The following is a 22,311-nucleotide window of genomic DNA, read 5'->3' on the forward strand; positions in this document are numbered from 1 at the left end:
ACTGTAGGACTTAAAAACTCACTGGTACTGCAGAGGCCGAAGGAACTAAAGAAATACACAAGTGGCCATGAGAGTGCAGCATCTGGAACTGGAAAACTCACTTTGGATGACTGAACAGCCACTCACTTGGATGCTTTTTGAAAATCTTGGCTTAAAAACTGTCTGTCCAGTCCTTGGAATTTCCCTTCCTTTAATCTATATTTTAAAAAATAACACTTATTTTTTTAATAGGTCAAAAATACGCAAATCACAGTACTAGACTGTATATTCAATATAATGGATTTTGTGATTAATGTTTGCATGTAGATAAAGGCTATATTCTTGGAACAAGCCACCTGTCAATAGCGAACAACAGACCATAAACAGATGTGAGAAATATAATGAACACCTATTTCCTATGGCAAAATCTGCAAAAAAGGGAAGAAAAAAGTCATGGGGCACATGGCTATTATGTAAGTAAATGTGGTAAATGTGAATTCAGACTCAGTATTTCCTTAGAATGGGAAGCTGTTATGAGTTAGAGCTCAGAATTACTTTCTTAGCCCCATAAAATTAAAACTCCTGTATATCGAAGGTTTTAATTAAATGAATAGTACACTATAATTTAGAGCTGTGCAAACATTTTACTGCACCGGTAGCTAGTCTGGCTTTAGGCAAGGATTTCCGGTGGAGGTTTTATATGTTGTAGTCTATTAAATGGAAAAAGGAACGAACCACTTACCTTCAGGTCTTGTAAATTCTCTGAACGTGGGCAGTGAAATGACAGTGTGGGAAATTGTGTGGACTGGATCCAACACACAGTTGACATCATTTGGTCGACAAGACTTAATGCAACGGATAGTATCTGTCTTTTCAAGTCTGACACTAAGAGAAACGAGAGAGAGATGCATATATATCCTGAAAATTAATTACTTTGTGTTTTGCAGTCTGGGGAGCTAGAAACTATATTTGATATACGTGTTCATTCTTGACCTCCAAAACATAAGACAAATGCAGATCATCAGAACTGCTGGACCACTGAAAAATCTGGCTTGGCTGAGAGTTGCAGTCAAACCCCTGTCAAAGCCAGTTCTTCAAGCCAGGCGTGTAAGTATATGGAGTACTGTAGTGCATAAGATGCCATGTAAAGTCACTTTCCAAGTACAAACTGGACCAAACAACTAGGCCCAGATCCTCAGCTGCAGTGCCCTGGCATGGTCTCACCAATTTCAGTGGAGCTACACTTATTTGCCCAAGCCTTTTAGTGCTCCATATTGCATCAGTCATATAAAGCAGAAACAATTGTTTCCTTTCTGGAAATCTGGCAGGAAATATCTGAAAGGCCAACTTTCTTTCACGATTTTCAGCACAGCAAGAGCCAGAAAAGCCTCTCTTCAGTCTTTTTTTCTCATCTCCCTTTCCCTCTAAACAGAAAACAGAGAGGAATGGAAACTGGGGGATGAAAAAAGTTAACCACGTTATTTAAAACCTCAAAGGTTGAATTCTGAGTTTGGGGAAATGGTAAGGGTCATTTCATATTCCATCTCAACCAGCTGCTCATTCGTCCTTGAAAGTCTATTAAAAGTTAAATGACTTCTCACCCTTGTCCACTAGAGTGAATTTAAAGTCACTTACAGTTCAGGAACTTCACACAATACCCTGTCTGTGTTCACGAGAGATGAAAGGGCTATGCTGGGACTTACAACGTGACTAAGCCCCACAAATGATCTCAACTTTGACCTGCCCATTTCTTCATATTTCTAAGTGGAAAAAAGAAAAGACTGCAGTGTTGGGGAGGGTGGGAATTAAAAGGAAGACAAATTCACTGAGTAAAAGGGAAACAAAAATGGAAGCTTTAGTTTGTCAGATACCTCTAGAAGCAAATGGTTCTTGCTCTTTTCAAAACGTGTTACCCAAGTCCACACCTACAAGCCATGTTTTTTCAGATGTTCAAAGGGACTTTATGGCTCTATTAATAATAAATACCTCAGTAACTACTTATTATATGCTACCCACACTTGTTCGTCAAAGAAAACAAAGCCAAACATGCTGATATTGTATGAAGCTAAAATAAAGATAAAAGAGAAAACATGAATCAACATTAAGGAAATCATGCTTCAACACATGTGACCTGGCATAGTCCACGGGAAGGCAATGAAGCTGGACTAATTTACACCAGCTGAGCCTGGCTTGTTATTCTCACTCTGTAGCTGATGTTTTGAGACTGGCCAGGAGAGACCTTTTACTTCCCACTATTATCTGAGTACAAAATTTTGACATTTCCTAGACATCTCACAGGGAACAGAATAGGGTTTTCTGCTGAAATGCCTCATGCTGGTCATTTCAGAACAAATTGATTCTGGATATATGGACATAATAGTCTGACTTACGATAACAGATTCCATCCCCTTATTTTAGACCTCAGTTGCCGAATTAAGAAAGGACTTCCAGCTAGCTGACCCTCACGTCAGTGAAACAAGGATCAACTAAATTACATAGTCTAGTTCCAGCGTAAAATAGTCTATTTCAAAATAGGTAACAAAAATAATTGAGGCAAAATATATATCATTTGTGTTTGCTTCCCTCTCTCCCTTTTTTTTTTCCTTACTGCATATAGAGGAGTTTAGTAGACATTTACATCTGTATAGCCATACAAACACACACTGCATCCTTCCTCAGGATCCTGCTGAGTTGGGGTCACAACAGCCAAGTCAGACTGGTTTTACTTCCAATAACGTGTTTACAAATTCTGAAAAAGTTCTTTAAAATTTTTTTCTTAACTATAGCATCATCTAAAGGCTTTAGGGACACCAACAAACAGTAGCTTGCATAACTCTTTTTGGGACATTATTACTAATGAAGTACTGGTACAATACATACAGCATCCTCAATTTTCATAGCTGTTTTTAGACAATAGAATTTGTATGCAAAAACATTGTGGTGGGAGTGTCTGAAGCATTCAGTATTGGTCTGCCTTTGCTCCTTCCTGGGAAAAAAAAGAGCGCTTTAATCTTGACTTCAGCTGGAACAAAATTTGGCAAATACAAACGTTTCTGAAATTCTCATCCAATAAAGCCATGAATTTGTTTAAGATGAAGTCTTAAGTGAGACTTACATTTATAATTCTCACTTCTGATTCACTGGAGTAAAGCATTCTGACATGAATTAGGTACCCTGCATACAGAAATGGAGGATCACAATGATCACAAGTGATTTTAGTTCCTAACTAAAACTAGTTTCTAGATCCATCCAGCTTGTAACCATACATATGACAGATGATAAACATTTGTGTTAGCTCTATTTCTTTGCACGGTTTCTCTCTCCTCTTACAAAGCCCACAATCTTTTTTTTTTTTTGCATGCTCTGTCCACACTGCTAAACTTGAGTTTGTGCTTTCATTTTCCTCTGCCTAAATATTCATTCTATGATCTCCTTTCTTTTCATATTTCTGCTAATTTCTTCAGCAAATCCAAGGTGCAGTTGGTAACACTTTGTTCTCTCATTGGTTCGATGGCACATCTTTAGACATCTTCTGGAGTAACTTCTTTGACAAGTAGCATCTATTTCAAATCCTGATATTTGCTATTAATGATGTGCTCTGATCTCAAAATACTTTTAAATTTTATCCTTACACATCATCTTTGCATTTGATCTTCTGATTTGCTGACATTTTCCTTTTTGCTCATGTCCTTCTATAGTGGGGACTGTGACTAACAAAAGTTTCTTCCTAAGTGCTGAGAACTTTCTTTATTCAAATCTTTCCTTCAGGTTTTCCTCCTCTAATATAAATTGCAGCTTTGGAGCTGGTACCTCCTCCAGGCCTTTTACATGTAAAAGAGAAAAAAGTTAAGAAACAGCTCAGTTGCTCTGATTATTTTACAAATAATCCCTTCCTGAATGTAATTTTTTTCTTTATTCATGGGTCCTGGTGTCACTCCTTTTCATATTCTCTGTTGGATTCAATTAGTAAGCTCTTTGGACCAGGAGCTGTGATTCCATTTTCATTAGGAAAGAACCACGCACATAAATGGTGCTATATAATTACATACATGTTCTTGAAAGTTCCAGCTACACTGCAGCATTAAAGCATCTAATACAGGAGAATCAGAGCTCTGTGTTCTTGAATTACTTGCTGAATGCAATTAATATGGTTGCATTTTACAATACTGAGGGCCAAATTCTCACACTCCCTTCTTTTCCTGCCAAACAAATATATATTAATGCTTGAAAAAATTAAGTTTATTTTTGAATCTTTATCCTACTTAATTATGGCCTCATAATGAACTGGTAGCCAGAGGGCATTTATACACAAGCATCTTCTGTGGCGGTAAGAAACTCCATTAGCTCAAGTAGCATGGGCTTGTGCTTTCAATATTTAAAGCTGGGACTATTATCCCCACTGGCAACTTCTGGCAGCTTTATAAGTATGTGTCAACAGACTTATTAAACATTGGCATTCCTCATGAGACTTGAACTCCTGTCAGCCAGCTGGGATAAACTTTGCCTTAGGGAACATGTAATACGCTGGCAGAGTGCTGCGATCATGCCCCAATCTAGTCCTTGGCTGATGATGAGCCTGAGAGCCCGCAGCTTACAGCTAATAAGAGTAATTCCTTGTGTTCAGGTGATTAAGGCTTGTGATCTTGGTTTAGAAAGTTCCCAGTTTCTGACCTTGTACTTTGCCTGTGCTGTCTGTATTTACATAGTGAAGCATTTTTTTAATACATGCATTCACATGGATTATTCCTCATTCATGTATGGACAGACTATTCTGCCTAAGTACCGGGCAGCAGAGATATCTGAGCTCAGGATGGTGTAAAAGAACATTAATTTTTAGGTCATACCTCTCAGACAGAGCTTTTAATATTTACCAATACAAGGACTGAAAAGTAAAATAAATCCTCTTCCAGCTCACAAAACAAAAGAATTCCAAAGAAATTTCAGTTGTATTGCCTACATTGTTCTTGATTGCATAGAAGTAAAGGAAGAAAGTCGTAGAAGTAAAGGAATAAAGATTTGGATATTGGAATTCTGGCTGACCTTTCAGGGCTGCTAGGGTTTGGTTGAGGTTTTTTTGGTGGTGGTAGTGGATAAAGTCTTTACAGTTAAAAATTTATCAGCTTTGATATGGAAGCTGGAGAGACAAAAATGTTATGAGACCAATTAAATATCTTTTTCAAATGTTCCCATAGACACATCTCAGGACATAGCCTGTGAAATAAAAAGGAGCTCTCTGCTACTAGCTCAATGCTGTTAGGAAGCTCATTGCTGTTTTCCCATCATTAGCTTTTCAATTCAGTGGAAGTTCCACAGAAAGGAAGATGAAAAATCTCGAAAATAAATGTTCTTTAGAGGAGATTCTCTTTGGTACCATCCTTAAAAGTTAGAACTGGGATTTGTACCTGGTGGAAATCAGCACAAGCTCACTGGCTACAACAGAGCAACGATAACTAGCGCAGCTTGAGAATCTGGCTCCATGCTTTCAAAGTGACTTGTGTGCTGGTGCACTTCTGAGGTCCTAAGGGCTTCAGTTATGCCCTTTTAATAGATTTTCAGAAAATGCACAGTATTTGCCCCATAAGTAATGAAACTCTCTAAACATGTCTCAGTTGAGACAGCTCAAATTATTTACCTATTTTGTTTTGAAAGTTTAGACGTAAGCATATGCAGCTGTGTATCATCAAAAGACCTACTCCACTACTGTGTGAAGTAAATTAATATTTTTCAGTCCTCAGTATATTCAGATAATAAGCTCTTGGACACCAATTTCTGCTTTTTATAATGATGCAGAGTACACATAAGAACCTCCCCAAATTGAGACATTCAGTGATAGGGGAAAGTGGAGAACTGTAATGATGATGGCAAATAAAATGCAAGTGCAGCATGCAACGGATGAACTAAAACTTTATTAAAATTGGGGAAAAAAAGCTACTCTTAGAAGAGAAAAAGTAGCCAATGATGCCTGTAAGTTAGAGATCAAAGCTGTGCAGAGACAAAGATAAAAAGTTTGGCAATAAATGTGTTGACAGTTCCATGGCGGGAAAGTTGCATTTGAATTGTCAGAAGAAGGTCTCTGGGCTCTGTGATTTTCCGCTGCATGACCACAATGCCACTGTGGTTGTTCACTTTTTTTGTGGTGAAAAAACCCTCCTGGTTCCCGCTGATGATGGACAGCAGAATTTTATCCCCAGGGACAGCATTGGAAGGGCCCATGCGGAAAATGTCGGTGGGTACTTGAATGTTGGTAGGAAAAGAGAGGTGATAGTAGGTTATTCTCAGAGGCAGGCTCTGGCACTCCTTATTTTCATTACAAGGCAAGCGCTCACAGCGACTGCAAGAAAAGTGAGAACACAAGACAAGAGGAAGATTAGCGTACATTTAGCAAGCGTGCTAGGAGAGCAAGGGCAGTGGGGGTGGGAAAAGATATGTTGACTTGCATACTGTATCCATTCTTCAGCCTGGCACCTCAGTCATATTGCAAATGGACATTTGTTAAATAAAGATGAACTTGTCTGGAGTTGGTGCTTTTGGAGAAGCATTGCCATTTTCAGAAGTGTTGCCCTTTCTTTGCACGAACAGATGGATTGAGTCTGGCACCTCAGTGTGCGTGAGAGTTTATTTGCATTTAGATCAGCTAAGCTCTTCCTAAGGAGAACACTGGCTTTCCCCCCCCACCAAGTTTTATTGGACATATGTTAAATAAAGGAAGAGATCCTAAGTGGTTAGTGAGTTGACTGTGTCCTACTTCAGATGTCTGGATTTTAAGACTGAGCAAAGTATTCTGAAAACCACAAACATACAAGGAGTTGGTCTTTCTGAGAGACAAGAGGTGCTCTAGATGGTACACTATGTATGTTCATCACCTGACAGCATACAGAGGAATGTAAATCTTATTTCCAGCACTGTCTGTATGTTAAGGTTTATTTGCTTTGAAGACAAACCTTCTTCCTCTTGATGTGGCACAGTATTTCTCTGTGCTACCAGGCAAACCAATCTGAGAGTCTAACACCCATTTAGGCAAGCACTGAAAACAAGATCCAACAGCCGGATGTCTCCAGCATGAGCCCTGCAATTCGGTCCACTCTTACACAGCCTTGAGTCACAGGAATAATGCTGGTGAGTGAGGAAGTCGCCCTCTGCTGTTTCCTTCCCTTATCACTAGGCATTGTATTACAGTGAAAAATCCAGAGAACTAGGAAGAGATCACCCATGAAGGCTGAAAGTGAACACTGAACGTCAGCACTAGAAATCATGATCTGCATGGAGGGAGAAATCTCCTCCCTTTCTGTTACTGAGAGGAGTGAAGTTTGTCCAGTACAATATGGCACAGACAAGTGTAGGCATTAAAGTCACTGCTTTTAAAGAATGTTGACATGTCATAATACCCGGTGGGTTTGAGAAGTGTTTCAAGAACTGCATACAAGGAAAGTTTATATGAATTTCAGATTAAAGATATGCCCAAATCACCACATTCAATTTGGTATCTGAACATCCTCTCAGACAGGTGCATGGAAGTAGAGGTAGACATGACGATCTCAGCTGGATGTTGACTTTGCAAAATTTGGGGATGATTAGGCTGTGTCTTTAGCTCCAAACTTGCCTCATGCACAACTATGAATCAATTAAATCATGCACAAGAGTCTCTCCACTCAAAAGCAATATTCAGTCAACAGTCTGACATTTTGGAACCTAAACTATTTATTTGTTTCTTTCCTGAGAAATGCTCCAGCATGAAAGCATGGTTTGCTTCTTACTCCCTCAAGGAAATTTGAGTGCCCATTTCATTTATTTTATTTTGACATATAAAATTGAGCTCCTACCACGAGTATGTGGTATCAACAGAACTGTGGCTCATAAGCAAGCCCCACTTTGTCACCAGTGCATGGTGACCTGAATTCCAGGAACTTCTCATTATACATGAAATAAGCATTTTCAAAAAGAGTAGTTAAAAGCACCTTCAGTTCTTCAGTTAATGTGTTCTATGCTGTCTTTTAATACCACTTGCAAGCTAAAGTACAAAGCAATTCTTTGAAGACTTAAATGCATTCTTAATTTTATTCATGTGTGTAAAGAGCACACACAAGTCTTCACAGGATGGCCAGCTAATTAGGTGTGGATAGTCTTGGAATATTTTCAGGTGTAGTAGTTCTGCATTCTTTTATGAATTGTCATCAATAACTCCACTAAAGAGAATTACTTGGTTTTGCTGAAATCATGAAGCAAGTCAAGACAGTTAATTTCTTAGCTGGAAATGTTTTCTTCATGTAAATCTTTTTGGAAACATGTACATGCTCATAAGCACTGACGTGCTCATAAAGATACCTTGATTTATTCTTTTATAAAAGCAAAATACATTTTATAATAATAGCCAGAATTTTTTAAGAGAACAAAAAAAACAAAGCTCCTAGCTTCCTAAGATTTGAAAAAGGACATTCTGCTGATTCAGAAAGTTATTTGTGGAGACAGATGTGCCTGCGGCTAGGAGCTAGAATTATTCAAAATTCATCATCTTTTATCTTATTCTTTGGTGGTGCACACTACACACTGCACACTTCACTATAGGTTTAGTTAATGTACACTAATTGTTCCATCAAATAACCACAAAGAAGAGACAGCAATTATTATTGCTTTCAAGAACCAGAGTTCATACTGGGGTCATGCACCACAAAGGCAATAAGCAATGAGCATTTAAATCCTGGTGTACTCTCTAGACCTTATTTAAATGCTTCCCTTCAGTGGGCAGAAGACAATCATACAGCGGTGGAATCCAACAACCTACAGCTAGTGAGGGAGCAGCCCAAGACCCTGGGTGCTGCTCCAGCCCCATGGCATCTCGGGATGGATGAGCTGGCTGTCCAGCTACCGCGCCCTGCCACCACGCTGTGTCGCTGTGGGAGAGACCACAGGGGACCTGCCGGGAGAAGGGGAGCACTAAGGAGGAAGCAAGATGCTCCCAGAGAAACCCAATGCGTAGCCCAAGTAAAACATGCACTGCTTTGCAGTGAGGCAGTTTTATACACATCATTGCAAACCTCTGCCATTAGGTGCGTGGGCTAGAAAAATAAGCATATAATGCTGCTAAATGCTTATTCCTGAATTAATTCCTGATTATTTTAGCTCACTTACTTCCTACTCAGTTCTCTTAGGTTTATTTATGTGGCTGAAATACTGGTTTCAAAGAATTACTCATAGTTTGAATTTCATGTACCAAACACTGATTACTCATAAAGGAAAATAAAACTACCAAAACTACAGAGATTCCATTTTAGATAATGAACACAACATTTCCTAACAGAGAAATGAGGAGAAAATATTTTCTGCCTTCCCTCCCGTTAATTTCTGAGTCTGGTTTTCACATGGTACAGAGGCAATTTATTCCATTGTGCCCAAAGGAGTTGAGTGTTATACAACGATTCCTCGTGCACTGAAGGGAAAATAACTTTTTAGTAGGATTTATGGCTTTGCAATTTACTTCTTGGTTCATTGAGAGGAACCATCTCAACATGCTGAATGACTAACGAAGTATTATTACTAAACTATACGCTACACATCTCTGAAATTTGACCCTGTAGATTTCCAGAGCTGTAACAATCTTCCAGACCTCCTAGAATATACCACAACGGCACTTGCTCATGCTGTCATCGGTGTGCATTTCTCTTCAGCAGGTTGCACCACACCTTGAGGCCCAGATGAGCCATCAGCCAGGCTGTATCACCACATTGTGGATCTCAACATTTATGTTAATAGAGCAGCTGTGTAGGGAAGGTGGTTTTTGTCTTAAACAGACCAGAACTTAAAGGGAATGAAACCAACTGATGGTTGGTTTTCACAGATATTTCTTAACCAGAGGAGAATCTGGAGTCCCACTTCCAGCTCAGGTGGGAATACAGTATACAGCAGTACAGCAGAAAGCATGGACAAACACTCTGCGTGTTCCTCCTGTCTGGAGCTGGAAAGTCTCAAGGAGTTTTCAAGCTATAGAAGAGACAGACCCATCTTCATTTTGCCCTCAGCACTGAGCCTTTATGTCCCATCCTTGTCTCCTTCATCTGCCTTTCCCAACCTGGATTCCTATCCCCTTTCCTTGCCTACTGCCCTTCCTGCCCACTCAAAACATTTGGCATCAGGACTGTCTACTCAGCCAGTGCCAATCCTCCTCTTCTTGCTCCATCCTCTCCCGGCTGACACTTGGTTCTCTCAGTTTCTACGTCACAGCCCTAGTCCCAAAGCACACCCTTCCCTCAGTATCTTTGTGCAGCCATCCCAAATTATTCCTTGCTCTGATGGTCTTCATCCAACACCCTTAACTATAAGTTCCTGACACCTGTGGTTGGTTTCCTCCTTGTCTCTAACTTCAGTTTTACCCAATTTTACCTTCTACCCTTCAAGCATCTCCCAGATTCATCCTCCTCACCTGGTCATACCTTCAGATCCTTGCCTCTCTACATTCAGCCTCCTTATCCCTAAGTACACCCTTCCTTCTTACAGAGTTGGCTCTTCTCTCACCTGTGCTAGAAACAGCTTTCTTATCCATGGAGTCTGGGTGGTCTTTGAAAGCACAGAATAAACAGGCTCTGGAGTTGTCAGGGCCAGCAGCGCCTGGCCCAGGACAGATAGGAGCTGACATTATGGGGAAGATTGGGCTTCTTTCCTGTGGCTGTATGTGGGAGCAGGCTCAGACAGTCTGTGGAGCTGTGCATTTTAGACTGCTTTAAAGAGCTGCAAGAAGTTCAGGTCTGCTAAATTAGAAGAGAACTGTTTGTTGCTAAAAAAGAAAGACCTCTCTACTGATAGGAAGAATGAAATTGCACTGAGGAAGATAGATAGTCAAACCCAGAGACAGATTGCCACTGAGGCTATGAAATCCTTATCATCATTCAAGGACTTGAAGCAGAAGTTAAACAAAAAACTCTCAGAAATACTTCAGGTAGACCTGACTCTGTTTTGGCATACAGGGGTGGATCAAGATTACCCATCGAGGTCCTCATTTCCTAAGGCTTATGAAAAAAAGACAAATGCAATTTTACGAAGTTCGTAATTTCAGAAGTTTCAGAGGTTTTTGGCAAGGATGACAAAAAGCACAAAAGTAATCTAACAACTTTCAGACTTCTGCTCCAAAACATGACAGCAAACTGTTAAAAAAAAATCACTAAGATGTCTTAAATACACAAAACAATGTGTTCCTCCCTACCCTTGTTCTTGGAAATGAGTGAACTGATTTGGCTGAAATTTGCCAAAACTTGAGCCTGACTCAGACACCTGGCATGTAAAATTTCAGCCGTTGGTTACGTTTTGGTGAAATCCTAAGCAGTTAAAAACAGGTCATAATAATGAGAAGCAACAGGCAATCTTAATAATACACAGACATGTCTAGAATATAAAAATATTTCCCAATCTGGCTCAATGTAGCACGCATTTCTGACATGCCGCCATAACTTCTTCTTTATCTTTTCTACTGTTTTTCTTGGCTTAAATATTACAAATGTTAGACTTCAGTGTCGCATAAAGAGAATTTAATTGTTATGCAATTTGAAAACAGAAAGTGTTTGGCAAGGCAGTACAGCAAGTTAAGTCCTATTGTGAGTAGCAGTAGATCTTAATTACCCTTGGAAAAATACCATGCCTATAGGCTGATCAAGGGGAATAAAAAGAGCAGAATTTAAGCAAAAGAGATAAGACCTTCAACAAAATTACTACCATTAAGGATCAGACCATGCCAGGCACTTTGCTGTCTTTGGGGAAGGTCACACAGGCTGTTTGCTCCTGAAGCTCAGAGTGTCTATACAGTGTCCTGAGCTTTCAGCCTGTAGCATGGGATGATCCTGCCATTACTTCACTTGATGACAATCACCACTGCAACAGCCACCACGCAAAAATCTCTGCTTTAAAGGTATTGGGAAGCTTCTAGACCACTGAGGGCTGTTGCCTGTACATAAGGATTTTAAGGAAAAATATGAATGAACAAACTTGGATTTGCAGGACTGAGGCCTATTAAATTGTAGCTGTTCCAAAGAAGATATTGGAGAATAGGGTAAAAAAATCCCATGAGGTGCCAACTTGATGGGAATGGAAAATGTGTTGTCTTTCTTATGATGTGCCAAGCTGGTGAAACTGGAATATGTTTTGAACAAAAAGGAGAAGAAAATGGTATCTGTAACAGATACGATGTTATGAGAAGCCAACTATTTTGATTTTAGAGTCCTGGCACAAGGTTGGGTGAAAAAGTGATTGTCATTATCACGCAAAAGCTAATGAAGATATGCTAGCTATCAGCTATGTTGGTCTATATATGCCAAAAATAAATTATTCCATAATATGTAAATTAGTTTTGATGTTAAAAGGGTGCTAAAGAGCTGTCTTATGATACTGTTCCCCAATGGGCAGAAGGTAACCCATTACATAAACCCTGATTCTGGCACGTTGGTATAATACTCATATACTTGCTAAGTATGAGAGCACCTATCTCCCCATTGAACTAACTTGGGCTTTTTGCAATAAAGATAATGAACTCATATATTCTTTGGTTTATGCAAACACATTTTCGACAATAAATTTAGTAACTGTGTCTGTAGCTGTTGAGGGGGAAAAGCCTAATAAATGCAACAAGATAATAACTCGAGGAATTAAAATAATTAGAACTTCACTGAGCAGCTACAGGATTTGTGTCTGACTCATAGCCTAATTATAGCCCTAGCACATCAGAAGAATCTCTCCCTATGAGTCTGTTTGAGTTAGGCAGAGTAAGCCATTACAGGACCCCAACAACTGAGACACAGAAAAACAATTCAGACATTCTACTACTTCCCCAAAAGATCCCTTACATCTCAAATAGCCATTAATTTCGACACATGCATAAAAATATAGATAAGAAAGAAGATGAAATGGAATGTGTGTGTACGATGCATATTTTATAAACTGAACTTTGCAACTCAGGGATGTCCATAAGGGTAGAAATCTGTTAATTCTGCTTAGTGGCCCATTGCAAATGACTTTTTTTTGAATTAGGATACAAATGAACCCACAATATTACAAACAAAAATAACATCTGCATCACGAGGCACTGCTTGTTTATTGATGTAACAAATACAATTTAAAATGTAATTACTATTGACACTTCTCAGAATACAAGCATATTTTATAAATATCTGTTTTTACACCACGAACTCCCTCTACAGCATTCTGATCAAATACATACACTGTGCCACTTATATGGCATTTCACAGATTGAGGTTTAAATGGAAACTAACTAATCCCCACAACATCCCTCTGATGAAGATCTGCATTAGCTTCATTTTTACAGAGGCAGCACAGAGTACTCAATTTTATCTAAAAGATGGTGGGCATATGAACACTGTCTGCGAAAAGAAATAGCAGGCTGATGACAAATATCATTTATCAGCTTTCTTCCCTAGCTGGTGGAGCACACACTTACCTGGGTATAGGGCACATGGGGGGGACTGTGGATCAGCCTTTGGAAGAATCGCTGGAGTACAAGTTGGCCATAAAGCCACAGGGCAGGAGGAAAAGAAGTCATCTGCATCAGCCATAAACTCTAGCTTTGCGATTGAAATTTTGCACCAACTTCTCCACTTTGCTAGCACCATTTGATGGGTATAAATGAGCTGCCAGCTGCCCCTCCCCTCAAAGCTGTCTCATATTTTCAACACCAGAATGCATAGACTTTCTCTGAGCTAGGTTAAGAGACAAAAATATGAGCAGCAGCTAACATACCACCCTTGCTAGGATTCACAGCTTTTTTAACAGAGGTGAAATGGTACTAAAAAAAGACATTCTTGCAATGCTTTGCAACAGCACTGGTAAGAATTCAGAGAGGAAGCTAAAAAGAACTCTTTCACTGGAAGGTAATAGTAAGGAAAGACTCTGTGTGAAAGGAAACAGAAGTCAGAATTTTGAAGCTGAATGTAATCCTGCTAACAGGTTTCCTGCAAGGTAGCCAGAGAGAGAACATCTGCTTATGGGTCTAGAGATCATTATGATGCAAACCACTGACACATGGCATTTTTTAAGGGAATACCTTTTTCTTAGACTGAAACAGGAGCATAAGAAAGGGACCAGACCTGTGTGTGCAAAACATAGGGTAGGCCTACCAACAAAACACATATTTGCCAGAATGGTATGTATTCAGTTGGCAGTGGCACAACATAAATGAGATAATGTCATCAAAAAACTGTTCAACCTTGAAAAAGAAAGTACTTACGTATCTCCTGACTTGCGGTAATTTTCTGGACATTCCAAAGACAGACAGCGAAAGCCTCCCTGGATGTTAAAGCAGGTCTCATTGAAAGAGCAGTTGTGGCTTTCTGCAACACACTCATCAATATCTGCCAAATGGAAAAAGGTGAATGGATTAAAGACATGCCTTTCCTCTATTTGCAGGTACCAGATGATGGAAGTATCATATTAGGTACTACAGAACATGGGGTGCAATTAAACATTATTACAGGATTGGAAAGGGAAGGCAGGAGAACAAAAAAGAAGAAAATTAACCCAAACAACAGGCAGGAACAGGAAAAGGAAGAGCTGCAGTGCCACTAAGTGGACAAGACCTAAATATCTGCTGAAATGTTTACAACATGATATTTCCTTTCAATGGCTAAACGAACTCATACCATTTCACAGTGAGAATCTTAGCCTTCAGAATTTTTTACAATTCTTTAATAATGTTATAAAAAGTATTCTCTACTGCATTCTATAGTTTATAAGAGAAATTTCCTGTATATCTATTATAAAATACTGGTTTCTTCAGATTTCAAGCTCATGTTTACCTTTTTGCCTATAATGTTGTAGAAAAGGCATTTTTTAAACATAAAAACTTGCTAGAACTTTTCAGAAGTCCACAATCCAGTTAGGCCTCCCTGCAATTATTGAGCTCACCTTGGCAGTTGCGTGCATTGGGTGCCAACCTGTAACCAGTGGAGGGACAAGTACATTGAAAGCTCCCAGGAATATTAATACATCGAAAGGAACAGATATGCCCTCCAGTAGGTAAAGCACATTCATCAATATCTGCAAGAAGAAAACACAACTAATTTACTATGTGTCCATGACATTCAACCAAGTGCACATGTATGTATGATTCTAATCGCTGGGCAAGGAAAAAATCATCAGATAGGTGTACTCTGGTTAATAAAGGCTGTCAGGAATAAATGGAGGTGTGAAGAAAATGAAAAGCAATATAATGGCTGAAGAGAAAGTAAATGGATAAGAGCAAGCACTTTACAGTGACGTGTATCATAGTACTTTACAAAAGGGAGGGAGAGGAATAGTGTTATCCTTGTTCTTACAAAAAGGAAATCGAGATGAGGTGTTCTGCCCAAGGTCTTACTGTCTAGCATGTCCTGGAGACCTAAGACCAAATTCAGGATCTTGTCCATGAGGTCACACCCACATCCTCCTTGTATTTGAGGAGAATCTACTTACACATTAGTTCAGAACTAGCCACAAAAAGAGGATACATAAAATACTACCTAGTAATATTATATATTACATATGTAACATATAAATGTTTGTATGTTCACTTGCTGAAGACTAGAAATCCTGTTAGTTCCTCTGAAAAAAAAATCATTTCTGTCAAGTTACAAAAGTATGTCAAGTTACAATTCAGTGTAAACAGCATAACTGACACCACAAAAGCAGAGATATTTCTAGACTAGGACATGGGTGGGAGACCTTCATTAAATACAGTTTAATAATTTCACAGGAAAATGCCAAAGAGAATCAAAATGAAACAATTACAGGTACATGGAACTGTTCACTCACTCATTATCCATTTGCAAAACAATAATGCTTACCTTCACATGAAATCCCATCTATGTCACTAAGCTGAAAACCACGGCGGCAGTAACACTGATAGGAGCCATACACATTGGCACACTCTTGACTACAGGGGCTGCTCTCACACTCATTCAAATCTGAAATGCAAAGTTATATACCTGAACCTCAAATTTCTTGCTATATTCATTGCTCCTATTACAGGACTAAGGCAAAAGTTTGGAAGACAATTTTTTCATCAAAAAAGGATTGTATGCATGTCACTGAGTAAGCCAGAAATAAGGGGCTTTGGGTGTTTTACTCTCAACAGAGTCAGGCAGTATAGGTTAATCTGCACTGTGCTATTATTTCCCACTGTCCTTCAAGGTGTGTGACTTGGAGGGAGTCTTTAGGACCACACTTGCACTTTTATCTCTGGATATCAGCAAGGCTGGTTTTGAAGGTCTTGAATCTGATCTAGCTGAATCACCCTTCGAAATACAGTAAGTGCAGACCCATACACCTTTGTGTGACCCAACCAAAAGGCAATATATTGGAACTGTCGGCTACAGTGGCCTTGATTAATCATAACAGCATTCACGTAATCAAAGAGACCACACTGGCACTTCTCATGCCATTCCAGTGCAGTCTTACAAGCTAAAATCAAACGAAAATGGCTAAACAGCAATGAGCTGTATCTCACACTATATGACTGAAGCATATGACAGCCATACCTTCACATGACCTGCCATCAGTTGAAAGTTTGAATCCCATGGTACACGTGCAGTAATACGAACCAGGAGTATTCTCACACTTGTGAGCACAAAGGCGGCCTGGATAGCGTCTGCATTCATTGATATCTGCAATGATAAATATATACAGAGGCCTATGTATTGGCTAGCTTCACAGCCATAGTAGTCTGGACAAGAACGTGGTCATAGAAGTTTGATTTTTATTTTTGAGATCTAAATTTCATACTAGAGAGGGAAGGACTTGCTCCAAATGCTCATTTAGAAGCACCCCAGCGCATAATTGAATTAGTTCTATAAAGAAGAAAGTTGCTTTGATCTTCCAAAGGAATGTTTTGCTGTAGGTGCATATAAAAATATCACAGAAAACAATTACACATACTCTCATAATCTTACCTTTTAACAGGATAACAGATAACATGTTGACAATACTAATACAGCTTCCTTTGAAGTATCAGCAGCTCTTTAATATGGTATTAGATTTGTACAAATAATATAGCAGTCAGTTTTACATTCAGATGAAAGAGGTTATGCAGAGAGCAATAACATTCTTTACACAGGATCATTTTTTAAAATGCCATGGCTGCATGTATTTAAGTCGATAGGTGCAACTTACCAATACAAGTTCTACTGATGACATCAAAAGAATAGCCAGCTTTGCACTCACAACGGTAATTGCCTGGGGCATTTATACAAACATGTCCTTCTCCACAAGGCTGATTAGAGGATGAGCACTCATCCACATCTAAAAAAGGAGAAAAGTGATTGAAAGTACACTTCTGAGCATCCAAGTTGAGAAAAGAGCAACATATTAACATATTTCTGTGTCCCCATGTAGTTAAAAAGCAGTTCAAAACAGAAAGCAAGATTTTGATCTAGCTCTCAGCTTCCACAAGATCAGAGTCACAAATCCAAACTATTCTTATTGAAACAGGTTATCTCAGGTGTCCTGTTAATGCTGATGGACTTGGGAGCAAAAAGAAATCAGGAAATCAGACAAATCTTTGGAGGAAATCAGATGCAAAATTGTTTTATTATGCACACTCAATATTCATGGATCAGATCTTCAGCTAGTGTAAGACACCAGAGATCCACAGTCAGTACTGCTTTGACAAGCCATTTACAAAAATTGAAAACACATGCAAAAATATCTCTTTGCAAAAGCCAGCTTAGTTGAAAGCCAGTGAAAGGCATGCATGCCTTTCAACATTACCTGAACAGCTTCTGTGGGATGTTAAGTGGGCAGTATGTTATACCTCTGTATTGGGGAGATTTGAGACCACACTGCATTGTTCCAATACACTAATATAGTCACAGGCAATGCCATTTTTTGGGGGTGATTATCATTTCTCCTCAGAATACAGGGTTTCATGAGTTATATGAAGGACAGAGAGTGGATCCCTGTCATTCTTCACTTGTTGGACTGCCATGAGGGAAAGAACAGGATCAAGAATTGACTGTGGGAATGAGAAAAACCTGGGTAAAGTGCAAGTAAACGTAAATCACAGATGTGATATATTTTCTTCAGACTGTTTTGTCTTCAACTGTTACTTACCTACACATCTTGTTCCGTCTTCATTAAGATGATAACCTCGGCCACAGCTGGGTGAGATTCGTTGGCAGGTATACGAGCCATCAGTGTTAATACATATCTGCCCAGCTGGACATGGCATGTTGGTGCTGAGGCATTCGTTGATATCTACAAGAGCACAACAAATCAGTGTAACTATCTGCTGTCTGAAGATGTTTAAGGCAAGATGCTTTCCTTACGTCCTGATGTAATCCTTCAGAACGTGAAAAGCTCTGCCCATGGGAGAACACAACTACTCGTGTCATTTAGCTTCACCGATAAAATGCTTCCAGGGTGAAGATCAGGAGAGCTATGACAAGCCCAGATCCCACTGAAAAGCAGAAATTGGGTATAGAACTTGCATTTGTTTAGCAGCCTTTGAAAGTCTCCCCTAAACATATGAAGAAAATTCAGTTCATTAGCTCAACCAGTTATGCTGCAGTCTGTGGCTCACAGTGCATGTGCTGTTTGGTAGTATGTGCTCACAGAGGTATTAGCTGACTCCATTTTTACAGAGAGATAAACTACTGCTCACAGGTATTCACCATGAATACCTTACTTTGTCTTATGGGAAGTTCTCCATGTAAACATTTAAGAATGTGAATTATGTATTCACAAGACTACACGAATCATAGTCACAAAACTACCCCCTACCATCCATCAAACGTATGTCTGTTTTTTTACAAACTGGACACCAGATCACTTTGTGACAAAGATATCCTTTGCCTGGTAAGAACCCACTATAAAATAAAATGTCAGCAAATGTAATGAGATGACACTAAGCTGTATTTGAGTATGATCTGGTGCGGTGTACCTAGCCAAGAAGGTAAGGAACTCACTGTTATGCAAGGTTAGCATGTACTATTAGTTTGGGGGAAAGGAGTTTCAGAGTTGGGATTCAGCGGCTACAGGAGGTACTGAGGCAGCCTTTGCTACCTGGAAATGTTAATGTAAGTAAGACCTGACAGCTTGTAGGAGCAGCACTGCTAGTGAGTGTATGGGCTTGCATTCCATAACCTTCAGCAAGGTCCAGCTTCACATGAGCACTTCTCTGCCTAAAATTTTCCCAACTGTTTCACTGGGATATTATCATCATTTTACACAGCGGTACTGCTAACTGTTGAAGAGCTACTGCTTTCCAGTTGGTATGGTATGGTATTAAGCACAGCATCCAGCTTGCAAAATGTTGGCTGCCTGAAGATGGGGAAGAGGACGTAGTACAATCTGAAACATTTCAGCTAGGCCTATCCCAGCTCACAAGAGTGTAAAATTTTCAACTTACAAAGACACTGGAAAGACAGGAAAGTTTTCATACTTTTTGCACCACATAGGGCAGCATTTGATTCACAGTGTGTAAAATCAGCCTGTGAAATTGTTTTGGTAAATATTTTGAGCAAATGCATTTTAGGGGACATAACTATTGCTGCTGCAAACTGATGTGGCTTTACCAATGTCAGTGAAGGCAAGCTAACTACTAACTGCCATGGACCTGGTGCTAGCTATGGCAGATATATGTCTTCAAAGGGTTTGTTGTGCACAAGCACTGGCCCCCTTCATTTTAAAGGCTTCAATTTTGTTTTCAGTCTCCGTGTTTCCAGTGTCAGATTTCGGCACTACAGGGTATGACATGGTCAGGAGAACAAGGGGCTGACGATGAGCTAGACTTGGCAGCTGCTGCGGCTCAGCCAGTTCCACAAGTCCAAGACACGCTATGCCGCTGGGGGAATTCAAAGCTAAGTTGAGACTTGAAAATACTACTCAAGGGAATAACTGATAGATTTGTAGGTCACATTAGACAATTCCATTTAGGGTCTGCTGGAAATCAGTCATTCAAACATATTTATATAAAGGCTATAATTCTGTTTCATAGGAGTCTTGGAAACAAGGCATTAGCCCGACAGATTGCAAACAGTCTTTAAAATAAAACTCCTCTCCACAGTGTATTATAACTGGCCCATCATTTGCATACATAGTAAGATTCTTGGTAGGCTGTAACTAACGGGGGACAGGTCTGGAAAGACCTACATACCTGTAAAACCATGCATACTAATATCAACAAAGTGTGTTACAGAGGATGTCATAAATTACAGCTTTTTATACTAAGCTTTAGCTAAAACCTTTTGGATAAAGGGGGATAAAACATATCACAAATTTTTTACAAATTTTGTTTCAGCTAAAATCCCCAAAGACTTAAGGAAAGTGTTCAAATGCAGCTAAGTGCCTTAGGTAATCAAATCTCATTAAAAACAGAGATCTAGTCTTGAAGTCTTTTATTTAAATGGTTTTCATCTGTAAATCTTACCTGTGGGACCAAGCCTGCCTTTAAAGGAGCAGAAAATACACATAGCAGAGCAATGCATACATGCATGAAAAATGACTTGAGAAGCTCAGAACTCACCCAGTGAAACTACAAGTTATCTCATAGGCAACACTTAAGTATTCACTGAGATAAGAATATGTCTTACCAATACAGTTGCCTAGCGCATCTTGTATAAACCCATTCATGCACTGTAGCTTGGGTCGGCAACGGAAAGATCCTGGAGTATTCTGACAGATAAAATCGGGGGGGCAGTTATGAGTACCAGTCTCACATTCGTCAATATCTGGTACATCACAAAAAAAAATTGTTAGCAGGAGTTTGACAGAAGCTTTTTCATCAAATTTAAAACATAAGACATAGTTAAACATGTCAGATTAATCCTCAGCATACCTTCATGCAATTGAATGCAGTGACCCATGCAAACAGAATCTCACTAAAAACAGGTAGAATAAGTTAGGGGTTTTTTATTATTTTGTTATTAACATTATATATAGGTGGGTGTGTGTTTATTATGCTTTACAAGTTTAGTTCTCACAACTAAATGATTCAAAATGATTATAGAGCACCTGAAGCATCATGTTCAGCAGCGTTCAGCCTTGATTCAGCAGTGTGCTTATACATGAGCTCAGCTTTGAAGTCAGTAAGATTTAATTACATGTCCAAGTGCAATTTTAATTTTAATGTTCGATCCAATGCAGACATTGTTCATTTCTTTCATAAGTGAATTAATTGGCCTTGATTCTCATCCATATTAAGGCTTGCAATATCCTTGCATTATTGTGCTTTAAAATGCACATAAATATGATTTATGCTCACTTTAATATTCCACTCCAGTCCAGAATAGACAATAAATATTTCTGAATAAACTATGGTTCAGATAAAGCAGACAAGGGCTACTGAAGCTTCATTCATGAATGTAACCCTGTCCGCATAAAAGCAACTAAAATTTAGTGTCTGCCACCTCGCAATGGGATGAAATCTCCTAAAGCTATTAAAATACAGAAGCTTTCGAGTAACAGGATGCCTCAGCTTTCCCATTTATGCAGTGGACACAACAGTAGATAAAATTGCTTATCCCTAAAGCTTTGAGACTTCAATAACTGTGGAGCCCGTTTTAAGTTTAGGATGGGTTAATACTGAATTGGGTTCAGCAGGGTTCTACATGTTGCACAACTCAGTCGTTTTACTTGGCATTTAAAAATCATACATGAAAATTATTAATTTTCTATTTTCATCGCTATTAACATAACATAATAATTAACATTACTAACATATCTTATCCAGATAAGAAATTTCTAACATTAGTGGCATGCATAATTTACTGTCAGTACTCCTTTTTTTCCACAAGAGAAAGATTGTTAATACTTGCTGGTAAGCTATTTGTTGGCCTAAATCTGATGTCATTCAAATCAGCAGAAATTTTACTTCAAAGGGATCAAAGACCATGATACTTTGAAAAATATTGCCTGCATGTTCTGCAGGTTTTACGTTGGGAGTTTGTTCGTCAGCTTTTTTATTCAATCTATTATTCATCACTGATCAGTTCCTACAATAAAACCTTATCCAGAATTTTGGTTGAGTTAATTCACTCAGTGGAATGAAATTAGTCTGTTTATAAACAATTCTAAGCTCTGGGGGAACAGACTTCCTCACAATGGAAACGAATTCCACATCAAATAAGAGTTTGCTGCTAATCTGTAATATCTCTGCAAAGGTAGCATGTCAGGTGAGGTTATGGATGCACATAACAGCATACATTGAGCTAGATGCAACTTGAAATCAGTCATTTCTTTTGTAAAAAAAAAGACTATTACCCTTGTGTTCAAACATAGGTAGTCAAGAACAGGGCTTTTAACACTTTTTCATTTTTAAATCCTTAAGAATGTTGTGATTAAGAAATTAATCCCTTTGTAACAAATTTA

At 39.0% G+C, this 22,311-nt stretch overlaps 1 protein-coding gene across 2 annotated transcripts in view; it reads right to left on the reverse strand.

The window, feature by feature from the left end:
• FBLN1 (fibulin 1) overlaps window positions 1-22,311 on the reverse strand; it is an 81,864-nt gene that overhangs the window by 22,730 nt on the left and 36,823 nt on the right. For both annotated transcript variants that reach the window (XM_068401217.1, XM_068401218.1), the window contains exons 8-15: window positions 20,535-20,672; window positions 18,055-18,198; window positions 17,116-17,244; window positions 16,485-16,610; window positions 15,792-15,911; window positions 14,875-15,006; window positions 14,198-14,321; window positions 722-864 (exon numbers count right to left, since the gene is read on the reverse strand). In XM_068401217.1, the coding sequence (XP_068257318.1) occupies window positions 722-864; window positions 14,198-14,321; window positions 14,875-15,006; window positions 15,792-15,911; window positions 16,485-16,610; window positions 17,116-17,244; window positions 18,055-18,198; window positions 20,535-20,672 (1,056 nt within the window). The remainder of the gene's footprint in view (window positions 1-721; window positions 865-14,197; window positions 14,322-14,874; window positions 15,007-15,791; window positions 15,912-16,484; window positions 16,611-17,115; window positions 17,245-18,054; window positions 18,199-20,534; window positions 20,673-22,311) is intronic.

Source organism: Nyctibius grandis, chromosome 5, assembly GCF_013368605.1.
Source record: "Nyctibius grandis isolate bNycGra1 chromosome 5, bNycGra1.pri, whole genome shotgun sequence".
Taxonomy (NCBI): domain Eukaryota; kingdom Metazoa; phylum Chordata; class Aves; order Nyctibiiformes; family Nyctibiidae; genus Nyctibius; species Nyctibius grandis.